We start from the raw sequence: 12,386 nt of genomic DNA, 5'->3' as shown, positions 1-12,386 counted from the left end.
TCTGATGCTTTCTAGCATACTGATGTCATTCTCAAAGATTTGACTTTACATCGTAACTGAACGAGACGTGGAGAATAAAATATTATGGTGGTGGTCATATTAAGCTGCACTATAGTAGTCGTCGAGCTATGCAGAAAGCAAAAGATAACAGAACGACGTGATGGATCATGCTACCATATGATATCGTTAATTCCAGAAGAACAGTCGAGATAAAGAATGCAGTAGTATTTAAAATTCTAGGCAAGGTTGGTGTACAATTGCAAAGATAAGAAGAATCACTTGATCATTTGACTGTAAAATCATAAGCCACCAAGTACATAAATTCTATCCATCACAAGTGTCCCATTTCAGTTTAAATTTATAGTTCTTCCGGTCATGTTTAAAAAAATACTATAAAGAAAAGAACTGGTACCTGTAGACCTCTTTTTACAGTAAAAATATCAGATAAGCACCAATGGAAAGGGTTGCTTATCCGTCAAGGCTGGAGCAAATTACCACAACCTCCTAATAATCTTTTCCTAAAAGAATCTGTGCATGATTAGCTTTTCTGAATCAACTCATCACAGGAAAATTATACCCTTTTTACGACAAAATCAGTCCTAACCAAACGATGGAACTTGATTAAAAGTTCCTTGGCAGACATCACGAGTGGCTTGCTCATTTTGATTCATTCTCCAATTGTGATGTAAAGTATCAATGGTAAGCCCCTTCAATCAGCCATTATGCATGCCCAAGATGCAACACCTTACATAGTGAAGATTCAGCAACAATTATCTCCATTCCCTACAGTTGCCACACTTCCAATCATCTTCTCCAGACTCCTCTTCATTCCATGGTGAACAATAACGGTGGATCCATATATCACATGTTTCACAACAAAGATCAGGGAGTGGTTCGTTACGTGAACACATCTTACAAGTAACTGCAAAAGCATCAGCAGATATTCTGCTAATTGCAGACTCGTGCTTGACATAAGACGTATCAGCATTCTTATCAGGTAGAAACCTTGATGATGTTTCACCCTTCTTGTTTAAAGTGGCTAACGAGTCAACTCCATCCAATGGACCAAGATCATCAGATGCAAGTAAATCATTGAAAGCGAAACATGTCTGAGGCTCAAACTCCATATACTTGCATTCATGACCATCTTCGTCGGAACACTCCCTTGAAGTATCCATTTCAACTATAGAAGGGGTGAATAAATCAACATTTGATGGAGTATTTGCAAAAGGAGTATCTGAGTCCTTCTCAAGTCTTACATGTGTCCTTACTAGCTGTCTAGCAGCCAGTTCAACATGAATTGGCATTTCTTCTGTAGGAACCATTGTGTTTCCTCCAAGAGGAGTGGATAACTCAGAAGAAGATTTCAAATCAGTATCATAAGTTTCAGCATTCAGTTCACAATCACCCACTGTAAAGTGCTCAGTAAGCTCTGCAACAGTGGAAACAAGAGGCTTATTATCCTCTAAAGATGGGGATACCTCCACAGGCACTGCTGGAGTGCTGGTATTGTCATCTTTCTGTAGCTCTGAAATGACCCCAGAATCAGGCTCAATTCGTCGACTATCCCTCTTTGAAGCCCTTGCACACGTCCTCTTTTCCTCTAACTGTCTTTTGCTTTCTGGATCTAAGAAAGGGCAGATGGGCATCCTAATCCTACGACACTTGCAACATTTGAACCCCACCACTTCAGAAATCTTTGATTCCTCAAGTCCGACAGCTTCAGCATGGAACCAAGCTGCAACTCAAAAGATTAATTGTCAACCCAAAGAAAGGTGGTAACCAATACACTCAAGACAAAAAGAAAAAAAGATTCCTGCATAGAAATAAAACTTACATTCGCATGATTCACAATAGATGTACATTAGATAAGGATCATATGGCTTACGGCAAAGGCGGCATTTAGGTCTTAACGAATCAGTATCTGGATTGCCTCTCAGAAGAATGTTTTTAAATCTAAAATCACCAGTACCCTCATTCTTCTTTCTCCAAATAACACCCCAGTGTTGCTTCCAGCCTGTAGCCAAATTTGTACTAGCATGCTTCACCTTAGAAGAATGCTTTAGAGTCGTACTGGATGCAGATGGATTACTAGAACTACCTACTTTTACTCCTTTTCTGGCTGACACTGGAACTGGAATATCTTTTCCTTGCATGAGTAAAGGACTAGTAGGAGATTCATGACTACTTTCAGATTGTGTTGAAGTTCTCTTCTGGTAACACTGTTTGCAGGAGGCCATAAACTCAGTCTCCTCTTTAGCAGTAACTGTTGAATTAATTGTGCATCGCTTGTGACATAGACCTATAAGAAACATTCTCAAAAGTTTAATAGGCCAATTGCTGATAGACAGACTGATGTGCGAGCCAAAAATAACAATATCTTAAGTAGCTGATCAACTGGTACCTTGGCATGTAGTGCACTTGATCGTGTTCCTGGAGAAGCAGGATCATATCAATAAAGGATTGTGTAAAAGAGCTAAAAAAGAATTTTAAAATATACATTAAATGGGTACCTGAGTAACACGTCCACTTCACATGAAGCACAACAATGCGTAGCATTGCCATCTCTCTTCTGCGCAAGATAAGAGAATATATCTTTACAAGAAGCCACCAAGAAGCTTTTTTGCAACTTCGGAAGTGCATTAACGAACTTGTTGGCTGAGGGGAGATCTTTTACCAAGTTTTCTTCATAATCTTTTATTATATACAAAGGAATCCGTGACTCAGAAAACCAATATTTTTCCTTTCCCCCATCCTGGCTTGGCTCTACTTCTATTGTACTCTTCTTGACACGAGATGGGAGATGCTTCTGATTTCCAAAAGCAACACTATATCTGACCACATCTCCGACAATTCTTTTATGACATATGGAAGCATTTCTAAAGGCATATGTTTTTGACTCAGGACCTTTTCCATCTAGGAGGGTCTGTTCAGGACTAACAAGATCACTCCATCTCACATGCATATCGAGGTACCTAACCTGTTGCAAAACCAAACCTTGTAAGAAAACTTAGCCTGACTCAGACTTTTCTGTAGAAAGAAAGGAACTAAATCATCTATTGCAATGTCATAAATCACCTGAAGTGCAAGTTGTGATGTTGTCTTACACAAATCAACTGCAGCTCGCCAAGCCAGTCGCCTGCTTCTTTTGGCAGTGTTGGACCCTTCATCATAATAAATACCAGGTATCTTTCTCAGACCACCTGCTCAAGTAAAAGTTGTTAGTGTATTCTCCCAGCTCCAAAATTTTTATTCCACTGAATTTATGAAAACAAAATATATTAAATTTTCTATGGAGGACAAACATAGGTTCATTGGGTACACAAGATACCTTGGCGCGCTGCTTTCTTCAACACTGATCGGGCTAGAGTATGGAAGATAAGCTTCGAGAGCATGCTTCCACTCCACAAAGTGAAGTCCTGTTTATCTTTGAAATCATCAGCAGTTACTTTAACCATTGACGATGGTTTCCTACTCCGCCTCCCTGATTTATGCTTATGCGATGAGTCCACAGCACCAGCAGTTGAATGAGCGATGACAGATTCAGATGCTTTAACCATCGACGATCGTTTTCTACCCCGCCTCCCTGATTTATGCTTATGAGATGAGTCCACAGCACCAGCAGTTGAATGAGTGATGGCAGATTCTGATGCCCCACCATCAACGAGCGTAAACCAGTCACCAGAAAAAGCAACAAACCGGATATTCTCCTCAAACTGCAACACATACACTATGTTCTTCAGCATGAAGAACATACTATGTATAGGCAACATCTTATGTAAATAATAGTTATAATCTACAATTGTATCCAATAGCACTTTGGAAAATCAACAGTTAGGAGTAGAAAAAGTAGGATAAGGCTTCTTATTTAAATGTAAAGTCACCAGTTTATAAATAGAGTAACAAGTATTCAGTTCTTATCACATAAATTTGTAGAATATCAAATCAACAGTGCAACTTAATCAAATTTGGATTTTGCAGTGTAGTATTTATGCCAGATTCATTATTGAATTCAGTTTGACGAGCCCCTAGTGTAACAATGCACATGGCTCATGTCATTACTGCACTTGTGGCAGAAAATTATTCCTCAATAAACTAGCGCAAACTTGAGACAAAAGTTATATTATGTATGCTAATGTTATATGATCTTAAAACCACTACAGTGTCTAATACTGGTTAGTTTATAATTCAGTAAAGGAATAACGTTTGGATGAGGTGAAAAAGGAGGCAAGAGGCAAGGAAGTTAGAGAAGAGGGAATCAACTGCTATACGCCTTTATTGTTTGGAAGCATGGGAAATAGAGTTAGACAGGAATACCTTTAAGAACTTTCAAACCCTCTGGAATTGAGTGGAACTCCCCCATTTATAACAAACAAAATGAGTTCGCATCCCTTCCTCGAAACAAACCTAGTTTAAATCTAAACATCATACAACTCTGGACTATATTCTCGAAAATACTACTATTTCAAACTTTAATGCTTACAAGTGATAATCAAAAACAACTGTTAAAAATCTAGTCAACCAAGAAACAGAATTGATGAAGAGAGCATGTGGTGACAAACACTTTCTCAAGGATCTAATAAAACCAACATAAATAAAATTTCCTCAATGACTTACTTCAAGCAGAAGAGACTTTATCACAGTGCAACTAGTAGCTTCTTCTGCCTGTTTACGCCATTGTTTTCTAAAAGCTGTACTTAGAAAAGGACCAACTGTCAGACCAGTTAAGGTCTCCTCCATCAATATAATATATGTGGCAATACCACGTAGATTTCCCTCCCCAGCATTTGCAGAACGAAGACTAGCAAGTATCTTCACTGCTCCCTTAATGGCATTTGATGCTGCAGCATTTAACAAGCATCCTTTCTTACCAGTCACAGCAGCCTTACAGTTAAGACACCAACTGCATCTTTCCCTTGGTACTTCCACAACCTTCTTTTCAGTATTCGGCCAGAAAAAGCGTGTCGCTGCTGATGAGAAAGCTTTTGCTTGAAGTAAAATATTAGCAGAAAGTTTCTGCCTATTGTCTGAAGCATGACTCTCATTACCTTGGTTTTCTCCTAGAGAAAGTTCAGCTAGATTTGCAGCAGCAGATGCAGCAAAATCTCCATGCAGATAACTGTTTATGTATCGTTGAGGTCTAAAGGATGACCCCATGTACAAGCAGCCACCAATGGGTTCTCTGTAACCTATTCTGCCGGGTCTGCCATGAGCCTTTTCACACTCAACAGATACTGCAATACCAGCACAATTGCTATTAACTTGTTCCACAAAGTTGCCACTGCTTCTTGATGTACAAGTAGCAATATCTACCAAGTTTGTGTCATCTTGTTGAATCCGCTCAGATGGAATGACCTGCTGACCAACTGAACCAACAGGTGCAATATATTTCACTCCAACTTGTGCAGATGGAAGCAAGTCTATAGGTGCATTACTCTGTCTTGCCATAGAATCACTTTTTACCTGGTAACAAATACCATCAGGTTGGATAACTGCACCTAGAGTCTCATTGAGCATAGGCTCCTTTGATAAATTACTTATAGAAGCATCTTCTGAGCCGGATTCAGTTACACAACTTCCAGGATTCCCTCTCTCAGGACTTTCCTTGACCAATGAATTAAGTGATGATGTAGAGCAACTATTACATTTTGTTCCATTAGATCTTTCAGAACCAATTTCAGCTAGTTCACCATCAGGGAAAGAAACATTGCCAGGAATTCTCCAGTATTGCATTATTCCGTTGCAAATTTCCAGATATGAAGTACTGTGCTGTGCATTTGCATTAAGTGCTTGCACAACTCTGGGAATGTCCTTCTTGTTGTAGTATCTGAATATAGTGTCTGCGCCAGCCAAGGCCTTCAACCTACAACCAAAGATCAGAATGCATTTCAGAAAGAAACGGGGCTAAAGCTGATTGCAGCCTCAACTATTTCTCCAATAGAAGATCAGCCCATAGCCAAATAAGGCAACTGAACAGAGTAGATTGGAAAAGAAGTTACAGAGGACATACACAAGCAAATGATTGCAAGTACCCATGAAGATTTGTCCATAGGAATCAACACCAAAAAGCTCTGCTCCTTTCAGAGTTGTTCCCCTCATAGTATTTGGTTCAATTTCATCGATTATGCACTCAGGGCAATACCATGCCCCCTCTGGTATATGCATTTTGCTAACTCCAATGCACCTTGCATGGTAAGACGATGGGCACCCATCACAGCAAAGCAAAGTCCCCTCCATGCCGCAGAGACAGCATTCATCAATGTTACGGTTTTGATCTGCACCAGAGACATGATCTTGGCTACTAACCTTGGGTCCTAAAATATCATTACTACAACTTTGCTTTCTTTCATTATTTTCTTTAAAAAGCTCGGTTGCTTCTTGTTCCTCACAGGCAGAAGTTTTAGGATATCTGGGATGAACAACTCTTGGTGCACTGACAGAAGCAACACCTATAGTTATATCTGACTCTGTACCTACATTTGCTTCTTCACGCATGTCAATTTCTGCTCTTAGTTCTTCAGAATGTAGAACATCATCACACAAGATCTGCAAAACCATGATTTTCCTGCCAGCAGATAACAAGTAATATTCCTTTTGCAAAGTATGGGGATAAAAACCTTCCCAACCAGGTTCATCTGCGTATCCCATTACTGTTAAGTAATGAACTAGGTACACTGGCCAAGTCATTGTATCAAGCAGGCCCCAATCAATGTCCCTAACAGCAAGCAACATAAGTTAATTCAGACTCTTCACCAATCAGTGTTCGTTCAATAATGCACCTAATATGAAGTGATACAGGAATTATAAGCATGTATATGCAATTCAAAGGGAAGTTCCTCGGCTATTACTCATCCGCAGAAAGATATATCAGCAACATAATTCAATAAGGATAACACAGGACAGTTAAATATCATGTCATTACCGAAAGGTAATATTGGATTCTGCCAATAAAGTTGCATGACTATAGTAGAAACTATTCATCCACATTCTAAAGAAAAGCAATGTCGTATTTGGATCTAATTTTTTAGACAAAGGGCTATTAGAAAATCATGGCATTCCAATGTCCTTAGGTAGGTATCAGCAGCAGAATCGGGTCAAGCCTGAGCAAGTGCAGGCAGACCAAGCAGTAATGAAGCTGTATTATGTCATAAATGCAATAGGTAAATTGGCCTTATCAATTTGATCAACTCTAACTATCTGGCTTTTAGTTTCTTCTGAAAATAGAACTCTAGATATTCTTCAGGTTTCATATATTTTTGTGGAAGATTGCTAGCAGCACTTACCTCTCAAGGGAAAAAGTACTATGAAAAAAGAATTTCATTAAAACAATCAACCACATGATGAAAAAATCCTTCATGAAATAATCAGATATGCTTACTTTTGGAACTTTGATGCAAGCACAGCATTATCAGATGACAGCTTGTTGAGGTGGCGCCTCAAAGCACACATCAGGGCAACATGAACAGAGTCGAACAATGTGTTTGGAGTAGAACAGTTGAGTGCTCCGACAAAATCTTCAAGTCCAAATGGATATAAAAACAGTCTGATACTAAATGACCGTAAAAAGCTATAGACAGACAACAGGTACGATACATACTCCTCCGGAATACCAATACTGCCAGATGAAGAAGGCAGTTGAGGTGCAGGAAATAGAGGCACTTCTACCTCTGAACTCAAATCCTGCTCCATATAATCTTCAGACAAATCACTCACCAAATCAGAATCACATCCTAGTAGGCCGACCTCAAGTTTATCTGAAGAACCGATGTCCCGATCTTTTGAAACTGATGCCTTGGACTTATCAATTACACGGTTAACTGGCTCAACTCGAGACTTAATACTTGTTGCTTCTTTTCTAGCTACTAATTTGTCGAGCTTCTTCTTTCTTTTCAACCATTGACCATTCAACTTATCTTCAAACAAAACCGCCTTCACTTCACTGCTATCCATTTCTTCAAAATCTCCATCCTCGTATACAACTTTATACAAGCCAGTATCATAAGATATGACTTTCCCCAAGTATATCCCGATTCCCTTAAATTCCTTCCTAATATATGTTCCCAATAAGACCTTAGGCCTCGGCACTACGGCCCGTTTCTTCCCTTCCTGAACCACCGGAACATTCCGAACATTGTTTCTTCGCCTTTTTCTACCTCGCTTCTCTGATCTGTCCATGGCAACCTCCATTCCACCAATCCAATTCACAATTCTATCCAAATCACACCGTACACCAATTTATTTTCTGTAAATAGCACAAAAACCAAGTTTTCCACCACACTAATGACCGCCTTGTTACTTCCGCTAGTTCGTATCACACCTATTTTACATATACAACGAATATGTTAGGACTTTATTCATTGACTGCAATAGCTCAAACAAAAAAACAAATGAGAAGAATATGAAGCATTCAATATGTACATTTAATTAAGGTTTGAACTCAAACAAATAAGTCTCCGTCTGACATTATACAGGGAGGACTATGCGATATGTTCATACACTAGTATCCATAAATACATTCACATTATACCGATAATTCACACTATACTGATACATAAATTGAACATTCACACACACACACACACACAAATACTTGTTCCGATCACACCTATTTCACATATACAACGAATACTTTAGGACTTCATTCATAGATCACAACAAATCAAAAAAAAATAAAAATCAGCAGAATATGAAGCATTCAATCTGTACATTTAATTTGAACTCAACCTAAACATACAAGTATCCGTCTACCATTATACAGAGATCAGGAACATGATATGTTCATACACGAGTATCCACACATACACTCGCACTGTTATTTCTTTTGAAACCTCTGTGTCTGGGCTAGCTTTCGCGCACATACATTCGCTCTATGCTGATATATAAATTGAACATCAACACACAAACAAACACAGTGAATTTGAATGCTTACCTTGTTAGAGAAGATGAAGCGTCATCGAATCGAAGGAGATTAAAAGGATATGAAACGGTTCTTCTGTGAAGAGTTGTGGTGAAAACTGTGAAGCTGATTGTGCCCTAAACCGCAAAACCTCACTCTGCTACGGGGAGCTTAGAATGAATAGGGCTTTTCTCCATCATATATATATATATATATAGTGGGCTTTGAAATATATATGGTAACTCAGAGCTTCTAACTCCTCACTCGCGCGATTTTGGCGGTGTGGGATGCTATTTGAATTCCAAATAAATAAAATAAATTTAATTTAATTTTTTGTATCACTTTATTTGAAAATTAATTTCACTAATTTTGATTAAGAGTCCATTCAGATAGTATTAAAATATGATCAAATCAGCTTTTAATCTCTTTTTAAACTTTTTAAGGAGTTTAATAAAATTAAAAAGTACTTAAAAAAAGTTAAAAACTGATTAAAAAAATTAAAACATGAGAAACTGGATACCCCAACTTTTTGCTTTTTAAATGAAAATTCATTTAGGTTTGACCAAAATATTTATCTTTTTATCCCCTATATTTTCCTCCAATATCCTAAACTTGTAACCCTTAGATATATAGTTTTTTTTTCTTTTTCTCTTTACCGCTGCGCTTCATCTCTTCCCTCCAATTTCCTCTTCACCGTTCTTCTTTGTTTTTATCGAATTCATTATTATATCGGAGGTTTATTTCAAAAAAATTATTTTAGAATTAAAAATTATAAATAATTCACTTTATTTATGATATTAACAACTTTTAGCACATTTAAGTCATTTTAACAACAAAAAAAATGCTTAACATCACTTAATTGCTTACCAAACACATCAACAATTTTTGTCAGTTTCACCACTTCCATTCAAACACTTATCTACTTAATTTATAAGCACTTATTTTAAGTTTTTAATCATTAAGCTAAAAAATTATTTTTTTACTTCTATCCAAATGGACTCTAATTGTGCCGGCGTTAATATTATTGGTAGGGTATATAATTGATGTTCAGACCGGTAAGGAGAAAATACATTATTGTGAGATCATATAGATTGTGATATACTATTAATCGTGTTAAATTAGATTTAGACTAAAATCTTGATAAGAAAAAGGATCTCAAACAAATTGAGATGATGAATTGAATTTTAAAAGTTCCCGAGTCATACATGAGGAAACTTAATATGAAATTAGAGATTTTATAGCCAAATTCAAAAAAAAAAACGAATCATGTATACGATCATTTGTTGTAACATGCGCTGTTATTTTTCTCTCATTATTATGATGTGAGTGCACTTTTTCCCTTGTAATAGTTTGTGGAGTTTGAGTTTAAAACACTCTTAATGAAAATTTGTGACTCGTATGAGTGAGTTGTTAAGCTCACACTAATACTTTCGACAAATTTCAATGGTGTTAGTGTGGAAATAGCGCGCTTCATGAAATTTTATTTATTTTTAAAAACTACCTATAAAACTTGGGATAGCACAATGTCTTAATGCATTGACTATCGGAGCTAATGTCATTTAAGTAGACATAGTTTAAATCTAAGATCAACACTAACTCTGAAGTAAAGATTATTCTTTTACTAACTAAATGTTTAGTGAAGAGTGCACCTTCACCTTCAGTATGCACAATAGTTTTCCTTTCAACTAAATTTATAAATTTTCTTTTTTTAATATTAAAATTAATGGAGAATTAGTGGCTAAGCATTTTAATAATATTAAATTAAAATATTAAAGTACACATGTCAATGGTATATAAATTGACAAAAAGTGATCAATTATTCTTGATGTAGCCATAAGACGTGTTCTTCCCTCCTATCAGTTGCTCTACTACATCTCACAATACTACCTATTATCTTCATATTTATATGGAAGAAATTCTCTAACCATATAAAGGATATTTCTTTCTGTATTAGGGAAATATGTAAAGTGTGAAAAATTATTGTAGTATATATATAGAGTGAAATAAAGAGTTAAGAGGAAACAAAAAATTTAAATCTCCAACTTATTCATTATATAAAATAGAGTAATTTTATACTGAAGAAGATGTGCTTTTGGTGGAGTTTTGAATTTTTTAATAATTTTAGAGTTGTTCGACATTGTTGGATTGTTGTATCCTAGATGGTATATATTAAGAATTACTGTTGAATTGGTGTAAATTATACCGCAGTAAATTTAAATCTCTTCAAAGAAAGCAATATATATGTAATTCAATCCAAATATATTTTATTTATTTTTCAATTACAGTTAAATTTATGGTATATTACACAACACTATATGCCACAACTTTGTTACTTATTTCCTTTCAGAATATATTACACTTAATTCCATCAATTTTTCAGCAATAGCCTCAAACGAAATTTGAGTATAGAATCACCAATAGGCAATAAGTAAGTTAAAACATTTAGCATCATTATATTTATATGTGAGATGAAGCACTGAAATATATGATCCTATATAACTCAAAATCATGGTCCTAGTGACACCGAACAATAACGGAATATTTATGAAGTGGAATTGGGGGTCCACAAAAGAAAAAGAAAAATATTGGCGGGAAAGATCCTGCAGTGGTTATGTCTTAGCCGCCAAAACTTTCCCATTCAAACAAGTCGTGGAAATCAATTCCTATAATTATTTCCATCCGTTATTATCTATATAAAATTAATAAATATATGAAATGTGTTCGCATATTGTTTTTAATACTTGACCATGGTTAGTCAAATTATATGTTTACTTTGTTAAATTGCTTGATTATAGTAAATTTATATGATTTATCATAAATATTTAATATAATATAAAAATCTCAATATTTGACATTCTGTACAGTGAAAACATTTATGGCCTTCAACTTGGACATCAAAGACTAAAAAAAAAATACAAACAATATAATTTTTGAAAATTTAGAGTTTAATTACAGAAACTTTCGATATTTTACGTAATTACTGAAAATCTCAATTTTGGATCTGTCAAAATACATAATTAGCTCCTGATATATCAAACAAAAATGCATTTTTTTCTTTGTAAAGATACACAAATTGTTTCAGATACATCTTTTTTCGATTTAATCTTTTAAGATACATAATTAGCTCCCCATTTAATTTCAATAAAGATACATAATTAGTTGAGATTTTTATATTACTTTGTAATTGAGCTGTCAAAATGAGTTGGTCCAACCCAACAGTAGCGGGCTAAAGAATTAAATGGGTTATGTAACACCCCGTATTCAAGTACGTGTATTGACGTATTCAAGTACGTGTATTGGTCTTATTTATATGGAATTAAGTTTTTATTTTATTTATACCGGAATTTGCCCGTCGATGGTTCCATGCGAAGGTTATTGAATAAGTTTTTCAATGATATAAAGATTTTCAAAAACGGATAGGTTTTGGATATAATCGAGCACGTTCAAAACTATAAAACGGTGGCCGGGATATTTGGGAATAGTAAATGTG

General features: G+C 35.9%; 1 protein-coding gene across 1 annotated transcript; it reads right to left on the bottom strand.

Moving 5' to 3' along the window:
- Positions 1-266: 266 nt before the first annotated feature.
- LOC107875634 (DDT domain-containing protein PTM) lies at positions 267-9,082 on the bottom strand. Its single transcript, XM_016722421.2, has 10 exons — positions 8,930-9,082; positions 7,379-8,317; positions 6,011-6,715; positions 4,618-5,863; positions 3,332-3,716; positions 3,079-3,203; positions 2,514-2,980; positions 2,405-2,433; positions 1,838-2,302; positions 267-1,738 (listed from the first exon to the last, which is right to left on the bottom strand). Exons 2-10 carry the CDS (start codon positions 8,185-8,187, stop codon positions 771-773), a joined length of 5,199 nt encoding a protein of 1,732 aa, XP_016577907.2. The 5' UTR covers positions 8,188-8,317; positions 8,930-9,082; the 3' UTR covers positions 267-770.
- Between the last annotated feature and the right edge of the window lie 3,304 nt (positions 9,083-12,386).

The sequence above is a fragment of the Capsicum annuum genome, chromosome 6, assembly GCF_002878395.1.
Source record: "Capsicum annuum cultivar UCD-10X-F1 chromosome 6, UCD10Xv1.1, whole genome shotgun sequence".
Taxonomy (NCBI): Eukaryota; Viridiplantae; Streptophyta; class Magnoliopsida; order Solanales; family Solanaceae; genus Capsicum; species Capsicum annuum.
Note: the sequence above shows the minus strand (reverse complement) of the source record. Positions and strands in the feature narration are given on the sequence as shown.

Excerpts from the sequence above, each read along its gene's own strand:
- LOC107875634 (XM_016722421.2), bottom strand. The coding sequence starts at position 8,187 with ATGGAGGTTGCCATGGACAGATCAGAGAAGCGAGGTAGAAAAAGGCGA. Across the intron at positions 6,716-7,378 it reads CTTGCATCAAAGTTCCAAAA|GGACATTGATTGGGGCCTGC; the intron begins GTAAGCATATCT and ends GCTTGCTGTTAG. Across the intron at positions 2,981-3,078 it reads CATCACAACTTGCACTTCAG|GTTAGGTACCTCGATATGCA; the intron begins GTGATTTATGAC and ends GTTTTGCAACAG.